We start from the raw sequence: 20,286 nt of genomic DNA on the forward strand, positions 1-20,286 counted from the left end.
CATTGGTAAAAGTTTTGTAGAAGGCAAACTATATGGGATCCTAAGAAAAGGATGAATATTGGCAAAAAATATATATGACGGTGAATACAGGTGACAAACTTATCAAAGTAAAAGAGGACTCCCATAGAGATTCTTTGTCGTATCACATAGTCAGCTGGTACAGTACTGTATATAAGAACGTATGAGCATTTGGGGGTGAAATGAGGTATTGATTGCAGTACTTTTGCCAATTTGTTTCTGAACAAACTTGTTGGGATCACAAATCAGTCTGTTGAAGTTTGATGGATACAATAGTAGAGAACGAAGGAAGGTCAACTTACTATATTGCATGCATAATATATGCATTCAAGACAGCGCACTGATTAGAAATATTTCATTTGGCAGAGTTAGTTAATCACCATATTGTTGTAGGCATATCATTTTGTGTCATTTCAATCTAATTTAATTTAACTTACACACGTTTTAATAAGAAATTTAACCCTTTTTAAAAAAATGGCGGCCATTTTGAAATTCAAAATGGCCACCATTTTGTGTTAATAACCGTGTTGTTGTCATAGGCCTATCATTTTATGTGATTTCAATCAACGTCATAACTTGCACATGTTTTAATAAGAAATTTAATCCATTTTTTAAAAATGGCGGCCATTTTGAAATTCAAAATGTCAAAATACTAATTAATATAGGTTTATAATAATTTTTATATAGCAGAGAACCCATATAGCATTAATTTTAACTTAAAATATTATTCATAATGGGTGTTACTTTGTCCAATATGGTACATTTATTGGATATTTTACGTATTGGCGGCCATCTTGGATTTGACACCCTTAAGCTTTTTTAAAAAAATGGCAACATATTTTTTTTATTACTTTACATCCTAAAGACACTAAATCAGCTGGAATTTTGCTTTTAACAAAAAAATGACACGAAATTACATAGTGGCCTACACTACTATCGCAAGACGACTCGTTTTATCGGGATTGAACTATTGGCAGCACCGACGAGTAAAGACATTCGTCGAGCCTCGTCGTACGACTTTGTCTGAGTTAGCCCTAATCCTAATTACCCTTATACTTAGTATAACAATTATTGCTTCTGATTTTGTGTTAAGAACGTTTATAAAGTGAAATGTCTTATGTGTTACTGATAACAATTATTAGTAGTGTTGTATATAAAAATTTACTTTCACAAAAATGCAGACAATTAATACGTTTCTGTCACATTCACATATATATTTAAGAGTTAGTTTAGATTCATTCTTCCCTTATTAATCAATACTTATTAATTAATATTAATAATTAAATTAATAAATAAATAACAATACTTAATCTGTTATTCAATCTCACAATTTCCTTTCTCCCAATCTCCTAAAAAAATAATTACAGTTATAGGCACTAACAAAAAGCACTCTATAATATCCAATATATATATAGGCCTACCGTATATAGCTTTCCAATGGACGGAAACAGTAATAAAATACAATTGCATATTCTTATTCTATTTTCGAGATCTTATAATAATATTTTAAACAATTTAACAAAACATCTAACAATACACCATAGCGTTCCAATGAACGGAATAATAATAACCGAATTACTTAATAAGTTCTATCTTTTGCCGTATTTCCGCAGCCAAAAATTAACCGATAATGAACCGATACAAATTAACCGATAATGAACCGATACAAATTAACCGATAAACTGCCTGTGGAAACGGGGTTTAACCGATTCAACTCGAACAAAATTTTCCGATAATTATCTCATTCAAATCGAATAATTATCGGATAAATCTTTGACCTAAAGGACAAATCGTTGCGTTGTGATTGAGCTCTTGGTTGTTCGGTAATGTCTGATCATGCGCACTTTATATTTTTCATTAATTAGGCCTATCTGATTGGTTTAAAAATTAACCGATAATGTTGTTATGGCTGCCGCGGAGGCACGTCCTTTGACAAACGCACTTTAATACGTTAAAGTCAGAAAAAAAAACTGTTTTATTCTATTATCTTTAAATAGATCATATAATAGTATATAATTATATTATAATAAAAACATATAAAAATCTCAATACACCAATGCCATAAAATATATACGTTTAAAAGTTACTATATCGAATGTTTATCGTTAACCGATGATGTTATTCTTCCTAGGTTTCGGGTAGTGGTTCTGAAATTAAAAAAAATATGTTGAGTTTTGAATTAAATTAAACAACAGATCGAAAAAGCGGAACATTCACCTAACAATATATATATAAAGAAAACAATAAAGCAATTTGTATAGGCCTAGTTAACATAATGATAATATTGAAGTCGATAAAATGTGTGTAAAAAAGTTTAATTATAGAGAAAATTATTGTTTGTCTTTATTGTTTATATTTGGAGAAATCGAATTAGTAAAAGTGAATGGATGAAACATAATTTAGAATTACTACAAGTGCAAACCTTACCAGCGCTCCCAATTCTTCCCTTTTTATTATTCCTGTAAAAAAACACGATTAGGTTAGCAGATGGGCCAGAGAAACATGACATGTATAAATATCTGAATATAGACATTAAGCAAAATATTAAAAAAATAATGCTAGCATTATAACACACCTGAGTGTATCTTGTAATTCGATTAGTTAATTACGCATATGAGTTGTAACGGAAAAGTGATATCGTATGGTGATAATTAATGCACCTTTAGCTTTTTATCAATATTTTTCGCCCACGTATGGAAACAAAATATCGCAGATATATTGTGATAGTCCATAGGTTGTTCGTATCGTTACTAAGGAAGACAGATTGCCTTCTACATAAAAACAGTCCATGAACATGTTGAATTAAATCATATTCGTTTAATGGAGAGAATATTTCATTCTTTAAAACATTGACTATTCAGCAGCTCGGTTAAATATAACAATCGAATGAAATATTCAGCATTGTTACACTTACTAATACCTAACCACACTTACTGTTCATCAAGATATTGAATTTGTTATCAGTGACATTTAGCTATCTTTATTCAACAAGAATCTTCATCGACAGTAAACAATGCCATAGTTTCTGGCCAGTTTACATTTCACAATCCTCTCTGGACACATGGTCTATGTTTGGCCAGTCCACACCCAGCTTTGAGACAATGCTATTGTTTTTTTTTCAAAGCATATTGATCGAAACGTCGAGAAACTAAACGGTTCTTTTCAGAAATAATATACGTGGTGTACCGCAAACTTTATATCAACACACTTACTTAGTAATACACACTATTGCAACAATGACGATAACAATAAGAACAATGACACCAGCGATGATTCCGATTACGAGTGCTCCATTTTTGCCATCATCATCATCTTCTTCATCTTCTTCTTCTTTTTCTTCTTCTTCTACTTCTTCTTCTTTTTCTTCTTCTTCTACTTCTTCTTCTTTTTCTTCTTCTTCTACTTCTTCTTCAATAATGGTCACGTTGCCCTTCTTTATTTCACCAAGAGGCACTCCACATGCATGTGATATGTTCCCCTCATTAGCTACTACAATGGCTAAGAAAACATCTTGGTCCAAATACACTAATAAATGAAGAAAACAATAACATTGTGGATATTGTTATACTATTTCAGATAGAAATAAGCAAGAATTGTGTGAAAATAAAGTTTAACACAATTCTATTTTGAGAAATGAGAGGCCGTGGTCAATCGCTGTTCTCATATCTCCAATGACAAAATGGAAGTAAACAACATTGCTATAACACTGACATTACATTAGTGTTAATGTCTTCAAATGGCACGTTTAAATTAATGTTTAAATTGAATCGATATGAATAAAAAAAATGAAAGCACTCAGAAACTAAGTGAAGAACTTGGCAAAATATATCAGGGAAAATATTCGGAGAGAGAGAGTGTATATTATATATCCGATATTTATTTTTGGTCCATGTTAAAAGAATACAGATGGCGTACTATTTAATATCTCTGTATGAATATACAGGTTAGGTTAACATTTTTCATTTGTTTATTTGTGAAGTTATTAATGAACCGATTTTCTTTAATTTCAATTTAATTTCCTGTAAGTAAATACCTATTTACACCGCAAAATAGAACGATAACTGTAGGTGCTATCGTGCTAACATACAAACAAAGCAAGTACTGTACTTAGCTAACTTAAGTACTTTGCAAAATATAAATAAAAATAGAACGATAACTTTCAAAATTGTAGGTGCTATCGTGCTAAAACAAACAAAGCAAGTACTATTGCCTACTTAGCAAAATTCTATTGGAAAGCAAGAAGTATACTTGGCAAAATTGTATTTTGCCATTAAGTAAAAATTTACCCGTTACATCTCTCTTTACCCGTTGGAATATTAACATTATTTCTCGTCGTTTGCGCACATCGGTAGAGCTTGCGTCTGCGCATAGTTCATTGTCTTCTTTGGGAGTTACATAAATCATTACAAAGAATGAAACACTCGGATCATTTGATTGAGGATACCCATCTGCTACTTGAACATCTTCTGAACCAAGAAAGTTCAGATCTCCATCGCTATAAAAAATAATACATGAATACTAGCAAATGTATTTTATGCGACCTTTGCAATTTATAATATGACTTCCAAGAAAGACAATCTAACAACAATGCACAGAGCTCGACTTGCTAAAATAGGATCTTTAATCTTATATCTGGATGCTGCAAACAAATACCAACATTACTGCAACTATGTATATATTTTGATTGTGTCGCAGCCACCGATAAACCCTTTGATATCCAGAGCTCATCATCCTGTTGTTAGATTGTCTTGTTTCAAGAAAGCAATTAATAAATGGTCTCTAGAAATGGCAGAAGGGGTTTGTAACGTGATTGCAGATATATTGTCCCTTTCCACATTCTTAAAGGAATGATATAGAAATAAATGTACTGCGTATATTTAAGCTCATTTGTCTAAATTGATACCTCATCCACCATGAGACCTAAATGTTCAAAAAGCAAACTTAAAGTACCAGAAATATCAAAACAACTTAGTATTGATCCGATTATAGTCTGACTGGCCAAATAGCACTATGGACATTTACCTATTTTTGTCGCCACTGTTCGGACAACAAGTCGCATAATTTTCATCAATGTTGCAGTGGTCTTCAACCGCGACTTCGATAGCTGTTAAAAAATCTTCACGTAGGTCATCCCACTGCAAAGCAAGATATAAGTAAGTTAAGACGGTAAAAAGAAGCGGAGTAGACTGAGGGTTCAGGAATCGCTGTAGCATCAGTTAGGGCTGGCTGGGCGTCTAGGTGGTATAGTGCCTGAAGATTATACATCCACTTCTTAAATTGTTGGATGTTGTTTTTTAGGCTGACGCTAAACATAATTAATCCCACCTAGTTTACAAATTAATAAAAAAAAATTGGTTTTCGTTGTTGAGAAATATTAACTAATATTTGTTTACAATGTATAGTAATTTGAACACACTTACGTCTGATAAGGGAGTTTCAATATCAATGACAACCCCATTCTCAACCTGTTCTATAATTTCTGTAAACAAAAATTTTAAAGAGCCATGGAATACATGGACATGATTGATCGGTATCCTTATGTTTGATATACAGTTGAATGAAATTAGTTTTGTGTGTAAAATTGTTCGTCTAATTAAAACAACGGTTTGATTTAAAGATTTTAAAAACATAATCATATAATAATAATAAATATTCATTGTAGTATATACCATATTAATAGGGTATAGGGTCTATTATCAGGTAGGTAAGACGCCGCAAACCATAGCCACAAAACCGGCATAAATTAAAACATCTCCTCAACCATACTTCTGGTGGTTGAACAAGTCTTTTTTAAGGACTTTCGGAAGAGTAAGGGTATATGGTGCATCTCAATCCCTGTGGTTGTGGACAGACGACTGAGCGTCGTTAGATAGTAGCAGCATTCGACACGAATGTTCACTGCGTTTTGAGACCGTTATATGGTATAAAGTGCAATTAAAGATGAATCCGCTATTACATTATTCACGAACAAAAAGCTCAATCGGAGGCAAAATAATAATTTTGTAAAGACAGAATTTTCAAAACAAACCTTCACACAAGTTCCCTTGATATCCACTTTCACATACGCAGTCGCAAGCATCGTCGATTGTTCCACCATTGTGACACGGAACTGGACATACGTCAGGATCCGCTAAAAGCAAAGAACAACAGAAAGGATATCTAGTTTACGAGAATACAGTAATATTATATAAAGATATTTGTTTAGAAGTGCCCAACACAAATGATTACCAGTTGCTTGTCCTTCCGTAGTCATTGTAGAAGTTGTGGTATTGGTGTTAACTGCAACAAAACCATCACAAAATAAAAATAATTGATATTAATTGTGTATCTTTGTTTCTAAGAGGGGCAGTCGCGTGTGCAAATTTGAGTTCATGTTACCGACCGACCAAGCGACCGAAATAGTGAGCTAGCTATAGAGTCGTGTTGCTCGCGACTAAAATCGAGAGGCAAGACATGATTCAAATATTACAAATAAACGCCTCTCTTGAATAAACGCCACATACACAGGTGTGTCCCGGTTGTTACAATGTAGGCCTATTATTATATACAGATATTTTTAGAAAGTGGCCAATGATTACCAGTTGTTTGTAGAAGTTGTAGAATCTGTTGCAGTATTGGTGTGAGCTACAAAAAACCACCACAAAATAAAAATAATTGTTAGCATTTTCCTCTTCACCTAAGTTCGTCTGTTGTCAGAAGCTCGAAAACATAATAAGCAAAAACGGAGATCATTACAATTGGGCCAAAAGCCAATTTACACAAACGAACGGTAACGGTAAGCGGAAACCCGTGTAGAATCTGTATCCATCATCTGCTGAATGAACGGAAACCGCCCGTCCGCTCCTCTGGTCATAAGGAATAAAATAGATTCTATATTAATTTGTGTTAACGTTACCGCTCGTCTATGTAATTGGCCTTTAGAATGTCGCCTACAACGTACTATTTTCCAGTAGATTAATAAATCTGATTTCATTCTAAATAATAATTATATTGCTTTGTTTTCCAATTAATTAATAAGACTTACCAGTTTTACTTGCACTCGTTGTCGAAGATTGTTGATGACCTAAAAAAAACACAAACACAAAATGCTGGGTTAAGGAAGAGGCGCCGCAAACCATAGCTATAGGCCCACAATCGGCACAGGTCGAAGGAATTCTTCTTTATTCCCGGATAGGGACATTAAAGAACCTAGTTCGTCTTTCGGAAGAGCATCTCAGCTTAGCCCTGAACGGAACAATGAGCGCCGATTGGTGGCAGGACACAAAGGGACTCTTAGGGGCCGGGAGAAGAAAGTATGTGTCGTCCAGCCTGTACACAATTCAGCCAAGTAGGCTCCGAGTCACATGGCATTTTCCATGACCATCATTTAAGTTATTTTAAGTTCTCAATACCGATTATTCAGACGTACGGTATTACAGTACTTTACATACCGACACATTAAGATGGTTATTTTCCACACACAACACATGTTAATGTTTAAAAATAATTGTTTAAATAATAATTGAATCAGAATATTTAGGCGTGTTAACCAAGCCTTGTCAGTAGGCCTATGCACCCGATTCTTAGTGCTGTATCTTCAACATTTCTAGTAACAAGGCACATTCCGTAACACAGTATCATATGTGTATCTGCCTGCATGTTTCATGTCGGATTAGTCTCACGTAATGTGACATATACAGATACATCACCGAGAATCAGCTAAAATTTGGTTTAACTCAAGATCTGCTTATAATCGTAATTATACTGTTTGTCACATACCCGCAGTGGTGGCTATGTTTGCATCTGTAAAATAATAAATAATTATAATCAGTTCCATTTCTTGGCACTAATTTCGGTAACTAATCTTGTAATGAGAACATTCCAAAATCATGAACAATGAAGATTAATAAAATAAGATTTTAAATAAGATATTTTGCAGTTTAATAAAGTCATTTGAACTTCTGTCAAAAAAATAAATTTAAATATGCATTATTTACACTTATAAAAAGACGAAAAAACTCATTGGCTGCCAGTCAACTATTTGTTGGCTTTAAATTACAGTCACCGGCAAAGCTTAGCAATTCAGTTTAAGCCCGTACAACCATATAAATAATATACCACTGAACACAGTAAAACATTTCCGATTCAATACTACTACTTTTTCTATACTAACTATCACTGTCATTGTAAGGTTTATTTGTTGCTTTAAAAAAAGAATAGATAATAGTGCACAAAACCAGGAAATAGGGAATTTCACTCTACCCTGATAATACATTGATCCAACAACTTAATTTAAACAAAGAAAGACACTTACCACATACATTATCTGACGACGGACCATCTACAAACAAAATATAATAATAAAACAATTAAATCACTACAAAAATGTTAAATATTTAGCTACCATATTGTGTTTGAAACTTATCATTGATTTTTTTTTCTAATTTGACAACTTATGCAGTCGACAATCGTCGTCGTCGTCGTTATCGTTATAGTTATCATTATCATTATTCCACATACATATTGATGGTTATGCTTCTCTATATAAGTCGTCTGAATAGTTTTTTCTCATGATCAAAGATATTCAGGGGAAAACCCTAGTAAGGGGAACTTTTGTTTCCTTAATAGGAGTTCTACTGTATAGGCATAATGTTAGTAGGCCCGAGAATAACCTGAAAAGCATGCAACATGTCTCTTTCCGAGAAACTCGTCAGTTGTGTTGTGTTGCACTCATACTAATATCAGATGTAGTTAACCGTTCAACCCCTAAGCCCAAATTGCCACAGGTATACTAAAAACGACCACATGGTTCTCAAATACGTACCACATAAACCGCACATAAGATGACAACCTTCCATGACGTAATCAATATGACACTGTGCAGTATACCATCCAGCACCACAATAGGTACTGGTGTTTTCGCAAACATCTTAAAATACACAATCACAAACATTTATTAAAATCATATGATGTGGCAGTTTTCTAGAAAGTGTGTCTTAAGCTCTGTCTACACTATCAAACTTTATGTGACAAAGAAATGGGATGTGCCCATATATAGACATGATGATGTCATATCTCACTACCATATTTGAGCATATCACTACCATATTTGGGTACATCACACTTTGTTTGTCAAACTAGTTTGATAGTGTAGACCGAGCTTTAGGTCAGAAAAATTGTGTTTTTTAGAGACACGTGTTGCCTCGGTAGTTTGTATATTTGTTTGTAGGAGTATATTAAAAGCATTTAAAGAGGTAGAGGAGAGACTATCTTTCAAAAACATGTTCGTACTCCAGTCTGTTTGCACTTTTTTTCGGATGCCATGTTAAAACGGTTTTAAATATGTTAAATTCATATCCCTCCGGTGTTTTTCATACCATTATCTATACATTTACAGGTTGCAATCGATTGACAAGGCAGACGAAATAATGTAATGATAAGCATACTCTAATAAACCATCCAGCAAGATTAGTATGCCTAAAAGGGATTGAAACGTGAGGTAAATCATTTGTAGGCACACTTACCTGAACAATCAACTCCTGTGTATCCGACAAAACAACTACATCTACAGGTTGTAGTATTTAAGGTTCCACAATTGTGGCATTGTTGTCTACAAACTAAAAATAAAGAATGTGTGTTATTTCATATTACGATTTTGTAAACATAAAAAAGCAACTTAAACAAGGCAATGACCTGGTTTAGTAAGTAATAATAATATGATCATGTTTACGATACGTCAACAATTGCTGGAAAAGAAAATGGATTTTTCGTTCTGAATCATTTTTTTTATGTTTAGCAGAAAATGTTCGATATTGCACCAATATTTATTATGGAGGTCACCTGCTCTTGGTCCCCTGTTCACGCGCCTATTGCCATTATATTCTATTTAATATATAAATCTCTACAGCAAATTCACAAAAAGAATAAAGAAATTTCGCACTATGTTACGACAAACAAAATTCATTAATCATTATTATTATTATTAGTTTCTTTACATACAAACTAGAAATAAAAAAATATATAGGATAGCCATAAGTCAATCGTTATGATAAAACCTACCACATTCCTCGTCGTGATCGGAACATGGACCTATAAGATATAAATATTATAAATATTAACTTCATTAAAAATAATACTGGTGGATCGAAGTTAAAGGAACTTAGGTGCAGGCAGAACATTCTATCGGATCATAGAATAACATCTGTAAACCTACGCTAAAGTAATCAAACAAACAAATAAACAAACGCCCTCTTTCAACACTGTCTCTTGCCGCAGCCCGACAGAATTATTTTTTTCCTATCAGGTTAAGGCAGAAACTATAGAGGGCCTGAATCCACACATGAATATACATGATGTGACGGAAAACCCTGGAAATAGTTTTCACGCGGTAACCGAAAATGATCTCTCGTCGCTGCTTCTAGGGTAGCTGCTGCAAAACACCGACCATGTAGCCGCACCTACGTACGTATAGTAATAAAAATTGAGTGTAAATGAAATTGATTAAGAATTTGACACTAAAATTACATACATGTTTCATGTTAGTCTAACACTGTACTTTCAGACATAACATGAATTATTCCCTCTATATACATGGAAAATCGTTGTAACTGCGTATTCAAAAACAAAATAAACAAAAACAACGTTATTAAATGTATATGTTGCTTATGTTTCTGAAATATTTATTTTTTGGACATCCAACAATGTGCATATTAAATGAATTAATTAAAACTCACACACTTAGAATCAATTGTGATTTTACAGGTTTAATTATATCATATAATGTATCTCTCATAAGCGGTACTTTGACAACAAGTGTAACTTATAAACCTCCTAAAGCGGACATTGTTCAATACTTCATGCGTACGGGGGAGTCTATACTGTATGAATAAAAAAAAAAACGAGCAAAACATACGGCATGTGTTGTTGTAGCATTGTCCTGAACCAGAAGCACACTTCGTACATGGTGATCCAGCAATGTATGGCTGTCTTGGGTAGTTACCACTAAAAGCAACGAAAACAATTCAATGACATAATTAATTGTATTATTTATGTAAAGTATTGATTTGTATTATATGATATTTCTTTTGATAAAAACCAGTTTGGCCAATTAGCAGACAAAATATCAATCGATTCTCGTACGGATATGGATGTCAAACGACAGCACAGCTTGTAGTACCGTGTCTCCTGACGGCAATAGGCCCATGCCAATGCATCAAACACCAAACTTAACTTAACCTTACTCTCTAAATAATCTCTCACTATTCTAGTATCATGGGATGAAGATTGTTGTTAGAAGACGTGATACTGCTCCAGGATTTTTATCGTCGCTTGACTTGATTTCGCTCCTGTATCGGGGCTATAGGGTCTAGTTGAAAAGTGGATTATATTCATTGATACATGGCAGTCAATCAGCCAATTAAAGGAAGAGGAGGATGTCAAAATATTTACATCAACAAACTTCTTGAAAGTTGTAATCTATATTTTATTTATTATTATTATTCACATTAAAAACTTAATTTAACTGGTAAAAGGTGACACTGAATAAAGGTAAAAGGTAAAGGTATTAATACTGGTCCTAAAGCTTAACCGGAAATTCGGATTAGGCTTTCTATGGACCAACGGCAGCCAGCAGTGCAGCGCCTACCAGAGATCAGCACACCGGGAGAAGATCTCCTACTCTTTTCGAATAGTGTACCAAATGTTTTAACGTGAACTATATGTAGGCCTACACAGGAATCAAAAGCTTTACGTCCCATCCGAATATTATTGATGACAATATTATATTCTGACGTTTAATAATACTAATTTGTCTGATGAAACACAATCTCACGACACACAGATTTATTTATATGTTTACACGCTCTTTGATCTATCGGAGTTATACAGTTTCCAAAGTGGTTCAGTAGAGAAACATATATGAAATATATAACAATATAATAAAAATAATTCAAATACAACTAACAAAGTAATTAGTTATCCGCATCTTGTAATCGTCCTGTTTCTTTTTTTTTCTTTTTATTTATTCTTATTTCTTTCTCCTCCATTTTTGTGTCTCGTGTATCTCAAACACTTGTAAACATAAAATGTCATAACCTTGTCTGCATATGGACATTTACGTGAAGTTGCACACCTCTTATTTTTTAATAACGTCAAAGTTGCGCAACGTGACTTACGCGTGAATTTATGAATTTCAAGGATTGATCATTGCAATTGACACTTATAATATAAGCACATAGGCACTTATCATAATTATGTTGTTGCTGAGATCATTTCCTTCCGAAATTGCTATCTTAGTGTTTCATTTTGATACCTTCGTCATGTTAAAATTAAAAATAGGAATAAATGGCGGGTCCCGTTATTTCACCTATTCTACACTGTATGTAATATGAATACTGAAAATACTGTTTATACTGTATATACTATATGACACAAAATTGACAGAATTCAGCAATAACAACATATCATATTCTTCAGTTCAGGTCATAATGCTATAATCTTTTTCTGTGTGCAATTTTCCAACGTATGACGTGCACGTGGCGTTTGTCGTGCGGATAACTAACTCGTCAAAGTGACGAGTTCAAATCTAGTTTACATTAGTATACACACATTTACAAAAAGGTAACTATCTATATAATTATGTTGTTGCTGAGATCATTTCCTTCCGAAATTGCTATCTTAGTGTTTCATTTTGATACCTTCGTCATGTTAAAATTAAAAATAGGAATAAATGGCGGGTCCCGTTATTTCACCTATTCTACACTGTATGTAATATGTATACAGAAAATACTGAAAATACTGTTTATACTGTATATACTATATGACACAAAATTGACAGAATTCAGCAATAACAACATATCATATTCTTCAGTTCAGGTCATAATGCTATAATCTTTTTCTGTGTGCAATTTTCCAACGTATGACGTGCACGTGGCGTTTGTCGTGCGGATAACTAACTCGTCAAAGTGACGAGTTCAAATCTAGTTTACATTAGTATACACACATTTACAAAAAGGTAACTATCTACAAAACACAGTATATATATATACTTTTTCTCATTCTCACAGATTTCCTCATCTTTATCGTTTCAAATTAATTAATTAAATTTCAGTATATCACCGAGCGGTTTAGAATTAATGTTCTTTGCCTGTTGTGTTTATATATATAAAAGTATCTCTTCGGAGATCCCGCCTCGTGAATAAAAATACTGAAAGATGAGGGCGTATCAATTTGATCTCTGTTGCGCGTGCGTACAACTGAGGACTAGTGCTGTTCCGCCGTACCACGCCGAGAATGTTAAAGAGTCGCTATCCAATAGAGTTCGAACAATACCATGAAAGCCCCAGTGGTCTAATGGTTAGGACATCTGCATATCAAGCAGGCGGTCCGAGTTCGAGTCTCGGTTGGGGCGACTTTTTCTCATTCTCATTCTCACAGATTTCCTCATCTTTATCGTTTCAAATTAATTAATTAAATTTCAGTATATCACCGAGCGGTTTAGAATTAATGTTCTTTGCTTGTTGTGTTTATATATATATATCTATCTATATATAAATCCAAAGGCAAATTACTGAAAAAAATGACAATGCTGTGGGTATCAGTGGCTGGATCTCAATGAAGATACAAATAAAAAAGCGAAAAGCTAAATCAAAACGATAAAGTAAACAGCCAGAAAAGTTAGCAGAGCTTTCGGGCAACACTAGCCCTTCATCAGTGCAAGTGATATATATATATATATATATGGAATGAATTCAAAGTAAAAGATACTTAATCAGTAATATTTTGGATCGATTTTTTAAAAGTTGAAAGTGTCATAGATTTACAGTTTGTTTTTGTGTCATTTGAAAGTTTGTTCCATAATTTGGTTGATCGATCGATCGATATACGTCGGTGTTAACCAATCACAAGAACACGTACATCGTTTGTAACTCTGATACGATTCCGATCAGCTTAACTATATTCTATTCACTATTAATTTGGTATGCGTGTGGACACATCTTATGATTACTTACGGGTTTCCATAATTACACGTTATAAGCCACGCATTTGATGGACCTTCTTCTCCACCTTCAACGGTCTCACTGCAGAAATTTACACCACATCCTACTGCATAAGAATCATCCCAAACAACCTATACACAAACAGGTAGTAACATACACTTGGTGGTTTGAGGTAATGGGAGGGAATGTGGATGGAATGGAGGTGCAAGTTACCGAGCAAGGAATGGCAATACTAATTAAGTACAGTTCTTAAAATGTAATGCAAACATTGCGCAAAATGGCTGTTTAAAGGCATCGATATTTCGAGCGTTAATTAAATGTTAGGTGATCAGAAGGTTAATGTTGATTTTCCGCTATAACAATGTTGTATCTAGCTCCCTCTATAATGTCCTAATTTATGCCATGGTTAATTTCATAAATTATTCATGATTTCTAAATCAAAACAGGTCTAGAAAAAAAGGAATTTGTATGTTACCCATACCAAATGTACGTACACCCATACGCTAACTAAGGTCAACCTTTCTCTTTATAAGAATACTAGGAGAAGATTATAATGCCCTCCGTATATTATGTATGGAATTGTCTTAGGCCTACCTGGGTATAATGTCCACAAACGCCGCTACATGCCCTTGTCTCAAATGTATACTGGCTCACTTCATTGTACCAGGCCTGTGTTGCACCTATACCGTTGGGTGTTGGGTCGTTTGCCGTACCGCCGCCAAGCCACAGATTTTGTCCTAAAGTCGCGAAATCAGTCAGGGTTGTGTAGTTGTCTGGCTGTCCATGATCCCAAATGCACTTTTCAGACCATGTCTGAGCTATTGTCGCAAGATCTTCGTCCCAAACCTAATAATAAAATACATATCTGTGAAGGAATACGTATAGGGTATGTGTATTACACATTAGTCTAATGACTAATAACATTTTTAATTAAATATCTCTTTTAAAATTACCTCCACTTTCACTGTGTTATGATCAAAATGGCCAACAGTGCGGAGTAGTACAATTCACTAAAAATAAAAAAACTTGCTAATATTATCTGATTCTACAAAATCTAGATAACATCAAATTAATGTTGTAGTCATGTATTATTTAATTCTAGTGCTTTCCAATATTTTCCCAATTCATAAGAATAGGGAAGTTTAGTCTTCTCTGATAAGAAAAACAAATTAATCTGTAACTATCGTCCTATAATTACATCATTGCCTTATTAGGCCTACTTTAGATATTTGCGAGCATTGTGCATCACAGTTTGTATCTGTATCTTTACGTTTATCAATCCTGTGTGGCGGTTTTAAAGGAAAGTCATGTTTTTCTTGCTGCGATTTCTCTTACACACATTTTATTTATGTACATTAAATCAGATATTATTATTTAGAATTCATGCCTTTCCTAAGTCACATTGATTGTTATGTGTCTCCCTCTATCGGTAATTATCAAATATACTCAAAGTACCATGCCATCAAATTTATCCATACAATACATAATATTAATACCTTACTTCAAACACCTTAGACTAACATTTGAAAGTGTGAAGAACATTTTCGATTTCGAAAAATAGATTAATTTAGTTGTGGGTGGTTCTCAATGATCGGTGTAAAGCTCTGTCGCACTATCAAACTTTATGTGACAAATAAAATGTTCTGTGCCCATATATGGACATGATGATGTCATGCTACTACCATATTTGGGCATATCACTACCATATTTGGGCATATCACTACCATATTTGGGCACATCACAATTTTTTTGTCAAACTGTTTGCCGTCGTAGCTCTAGAATTTCCTTTTATTTTGTAAATATAAATACAAAAATCTCTAGTATAGCCATCATCGTCAATAACATAACATGGTAGTAACGATGTCCAAGCATTACACTTTGACATACATTATTATATAACAATTTTACAAAAGATACGTTATAAAGTGCAAAATACAGCGAGATTATGTAACAATGGCAACACAATATAATTACACAATTTCCATGACAACGGTGTAAACACAGTCAACGCATAACAAAAGAAAGGAAGGCAATCAATGTTATACAATATTTAGATATTGATCGTTTTAAGTGAAATATGAAAAGTTTATAAATTTAAAGATAAATTTAAGTGCTCTGAAACTGACAGCTAATTTATATATGGGAAAATGCAGAGAGCGACAGAGGGCGCGTTATTCAATATTTCGGCCCATATTGAATTTTATTAAGGTTATTAGGTTTTATTAAGAAAACATACAAAGGAAGTAATTATAAATTTGGAAAATGCTTCGTGTTCTTAACTTATTTTCTGTATCTTTATTAGTATACAGTATTTAATCCAAAGATAGAGGTTAAGTTCAGTGCTTAATGTTAGGTGCCAAACACTGCAGCTTGAGAAGACAGTTAAGAGTCTACATAAAATCAAGGATTGTGTATCTTCAGATCTGTGCGTGAAAGAAGCCGTCAGGAAGAGTAATATTCGAAATATTATAATCGTTTCTATTTTTTTTAAAACATTTGTTTGATAATAATGACATAAAGGGAGCATTACAAAAGTATATGAGTACCGAATGCAAGGAAAGTAATTGAATTTTAGACTGGTGGTGTTTGGTAGTAGTAGGAGTATTCGGGATGTGAAAGGAGTTTCTTTCATTGTAAAGCTAAAGAGGGGAGTGTGTAAACAGTAACTACTGTTACTACTTGCCATATACTGCATGTTGGCGGCTTCTGGATCCACACCACTCCTGAGTTCATTGTGTTTGTCCGCTATAGCTTGTTTCTGGTCACTTGTATAAACGCTGTTTACCCACCCGTCATCAGTATTCCGTTTCTGTCGAGAGTGAACCTGGTCGACTTTCAATTTACTCGTACCCACGTATGGATTACTATCAATCACTCCTGTTGGTGTGTATATGATATCTGCGTAGCAAACAGTGAACATGTACACGGCTAGCATGAATACACATTGGGCTCTCATCTTGACTATGAAACTTAAAGAAAGAAGACATTAAAAATATCAATAAAATGTACATCACGTATATAGGCTAAAATAAATTAGGTGTACTGTGGCACCAGCATCAGTGGGTAAGGGAGATGAGTCAACGTGAAGGCACTATTCTGTTGTCATATAAGAGTATTAAATCTGTTTATTTGCTTTTTCTTGCAGGCAACCGTATAGTCACGTCGGGTAACGTGCACTGGAGTCTATTAATTATCATAATTATAATCACTTTTCCGTTATATGTAGAACTGAGTGTTGACTAATTAACCAATCAAATTGCAAGGATAATATCATGTGTATTACAATTATGTACACGTTTTAATATCAACGTTTAAAACACGCGCGTAAAGTGCAAGTGTCTCGATTATGATAGCGAACACAACTAGTGTCAACAATTAGCACACACAAAAACAATATGATTATAATGTCATTATAAAATATTATCAGCAAAATGCTTTATCTTTATGACTATCGTGTCTAGTAATGAACTGAATCCACTAGTAGTGAGATACCGTAGTCTATTCTTAAATTCAGACTTACTTACGTAGATGATTAATAACATATAATAAACATAGGCCTACTCCAATAATATTTTTGTTTATTGGCATGGTAATACAATTTATTAAAGAAAAGGTCTCATTTGTATTTATGCTGTTTTATTCTTTAATTTGTAAAGGGGTTTAAAGAACCGATTATATAAATATATTCATTAACCCAGCTATATTGTATATTATTATTATTATTATTATTGTCTGCTTTTTGGCAATAAAAATGTATTGATTGAAAGTATACAGTACCTATCTACAGTGATATTGTGTTGTTACCTAGGTGACATAACAATAGTAATATTTCAACACGGATAGAATAATATTTATATAAAGCTTATGTATATAATTAATAAAAAGCCTATAAGCCTTAACTCGATCGTTAACAAAAATGCTCTGTGTTGTTAGTTATCACAATTTTTTTATTTACACAAACGTCTTTTTTTAAATCGTAATTTTTAAATTTTCGAGGTTCGAATCCAACTCCCGCCGCATTGCTTGTATCCTTAGGCAAGATACTTTAATTACGTTTGCCTCTCTCCATCCAGGTGTATAAATGGGAACCCGGTTAGATCAAGATTACTAGCTGCATTATGGGAGTATGTTTCCACACGTGTTTGATCAGGAAAAGAGGTTTCACAACATTTGGCGCTATATAAATCCAGGATACCACCATCATTCTCCGTTATTAATATTATTAATTAACAAGATAAGATCATATTGGCGATATCTTTTGCCGTGATTGGCTGATAGGATTGTACATAAGGGCGTGTGGCGCAGTGTGTTGGACGTTCGACTACTGATCGTGAGATCGAGGTTCGAATCCAACTCCCGCCGCATTGCTTGTATCCTTAGGCAAGATACTTTAATTACGTTTGCCTCTCTCCATCCAGGTGTATAAATGGGAACCCGGTTAGATCAAGATTACTAGCTGCATTATGGGAGTATGTTTCCATACGTGTTTGATCAGCGCTTAGAGGTTTCACAACATTTGGCGCTATATAAATCCAGGATATAATTATTATTATATTTAAGTATCTTTTTTTGTATTTCATAACAATGAGCAAATCGCCAATTAAGAATGGATAAACAAACTTAATTTATTATGTATCGTGCTTATAAATCATTGGAGGCTTAGGCAGTGGAGTTGAGTTACAACCCTGGCACCAGGTCAGGATCGAACCCTGGCACTAGGTCAGGATCGAACCCGGACCCTATGATTGGAAGGTAAGCACGTTAACCACCAAGCTACAGCTTCACTACATTGTTGTTATTTTCATAGCTCATTTTCGCTAATCTGGAACCTTAACTTTTAAACTATTTACTTTGAAAATGTATAAATCTTTACTGGTGATTAATATAGGCTCTTAGATAGCAATTTGTCTTATTGGTAAAAAGATACTTAAGTCGAGTAAGTAATAACATAAGTATTTTCTACAACATTTGGTAGAACTCCAGAATGTTATGAGTTTTTAAATGGTATGAAGAAAGTCTACACAATGGGAAACATAAAATAATCTAAGAAAAAAAAACCAGTAAAGATATATTTTTATATATTTTATATATATATTTTTTCCAATTTTTTGTTGAATATGCCATTTTAATGTCACGTAATAGTTTTACAGAAGTGAATAACTTTATTAAAACTGCAAAATAGCTTATTTAAAGTCTGATTTTATTAATCTTCATTTTTCATGTTTTGGGGAACAACATCTTTAAATAGAAATTTCTGTGTAATAGAATTATTATTGTTGAAATGAATGTGAAAACTATAATGAGTAAATGATGAATATCTCTCAGAAGACAACACAAGTTGTTTCCTATTGCATTTAGCTTAAGTAAGTATATTAATATTACAAGATCGCCTTTTTTAAGAGCATTTTTACTACAAATTATTATGAAATGAAAGTGAAATGAAATTCTTTGTTCACCTAAATAATCGCAAGGCAACTTTATAGCCTCAATCATTCTGTTATGATAAGTATCATGAAACAATCTGGGACAAGAGAACCCAAGTACGAGTACCCAACTATTAGTTGTGTTTAAAAATGATCTTTCAATTTTTGTTAGTTCCGCTAATAGTCTAATCAGATCATCAGACTGTTATTGCGTGACTACCATTGCCTCCTGGATACGTTTTTGTAAACTCAGTATAATGGCAAGCTGTTTTTATTCTCATTTTGTTACACAAGTTTGTTTGCTTGTTGACTGCACTTAGACTTAACCTTTGATGATAAAGGCTCACATCCGACAATAGGGCATACGCTGTCATGGTTAATTGAATTAGGTATGCTTCTAGAAATTATTACAAAATATGAAATGTGTGTCAGAAATTTAACACAGCATGAGTTAACATTCATGTATGAACGACTCAGTTTAGAGGATTGACCTTCGTCTGTGAAAACACGCATATACAGTAGGCGTGTAAACTAAGAAGTGTATTGTATAAACACAGCCTTTGAGAACAGTAGATGGCTGGGCCTCTTGTTTCACAATGTTATGGAAAGAAATATAAAACTAAAATAGTTACCGTATACAAAGTTATTTAGGCTTATATGATTATTTAAAAGCCAAATGAAAGATAATAGGGTGTCGGCGAGGCATTGATAACAGTAGTTAGTTTGGCCGTCATTTTCATTATGGAATGATATACAAATAGAAAACTAAATAGGCCTAAGCCTACACAAAGTTATTTATTTTAAAACGCCAAATGAACGACTATGTGAAGTTTGAGGCATTGAATTAGTTGGCTGAACCGTATTTTAAA

At 33.5% G+C, this 20,286-nt stretch overlaps 2 protein-coding genes across 5 annotated transcripts in view; one reads left to right on the top strand and one right to left on the bottom strand.

The window, feature by feature from the left end:
- Positions 1–1,055: 1,055 nt before the first annotated feature.
- Positions 1,056–20,286, bottom strand: part of LOC144850547 (uncharacterized) — a 52,098-nt gene continuing 32,867 nt past the window's right edge. For all 4 annotated transcript variants that reach the window (XM_078707834.1, XM_078707833.1, XM_078707837.1 and 1 more), the window contains 17 exons: positions 16,678–16,963; positions 14,589–14,840; positions 14,007–14,125; positions 10,910–10,998; positions 10,057–10,086; positions 9,522–9,614; positions 8,822–8,926; positions 8,312–8,338; positions 7,777–7,800; positions 7,043–7,081; positions 6,047–6,148; positions 5,439–5,497; positions 5,041–5,153; positions 4,305–4,513; positions 3,231–3,543; positions 2,446–2,477; positions 1,056–2,165 (listed from right to left, as the gene is read on the bottom strand). In XM_078707834.1, the coding sequence (XP_078563960.1) occupies positions 2,146–2,165; positions 2,446–2,477; positions 3,231–3,543; positions 4,305–4,513; positions 5,041–5,153; positions 5,439–5,497; positions 6,047–6,148; positions 7,043–7,081; positions 7,777–7,800; positions 8,312–8,338; positions 8,822–8,926; positions 9,522–9,614; positions 10,057–10,086; positions 10,910–10,998; positions 14,007–14,125; positions 14,589–14,840; positions 16,678–16,950 (1,899 nt within the window). In that variant the 5' untranslated portion in view covers positions 16,951–16,963 and the 3' untranslated portion in view covers positions 1,056–2,145. The remainder of the gene's footprint in view (positions 2,166–2,445; positions 2,478–3,230; positions 3,544–4,304; positions 4,514–5,040; positions 5,154–5,438; positions 5,498–6,046; positions 6,149–7,042; positions 7,082–7,776; positions 7,801–8,311; positions 8,339–8,821; positions 8,927–9,521; positions 9,615–10,056; positions 10,087–10,909; positions 10,999–14,006; positions 14,126–14,588; positions 14,841–16,677; positions 16,964–20,286) is intronic.
- The window catches only part of LOC144850548 (uncharacterized), a 30,621-nt gene continuing 28,958 nt past the window's right edge, over positions 18,624–20,286 (top strand). The window contains exon 1 of the mRNA XM_078707838.1: positions 18,624–18,746. The gene's annotated coding sequence lies outside the window, so the exon portion shown is untranslated. The remainder of the gene's footprint in view (positions 18,747–20,286) is intronic.

Source organism: Antedon bifida, chromosome 8 (genome assembly GCF_963402885.1).
Source record: "Antedon bifida chromosome 8, ecAntBifi1.1, whole genome shotgun sequence".
Classification (NCBI taxonomy): domain Eukaryota; kingdom Metazoa; phylum Echinodermata; class Crinoidea; order Comatulida; family Antedonidae; genus Antedon; species Antedon bifida.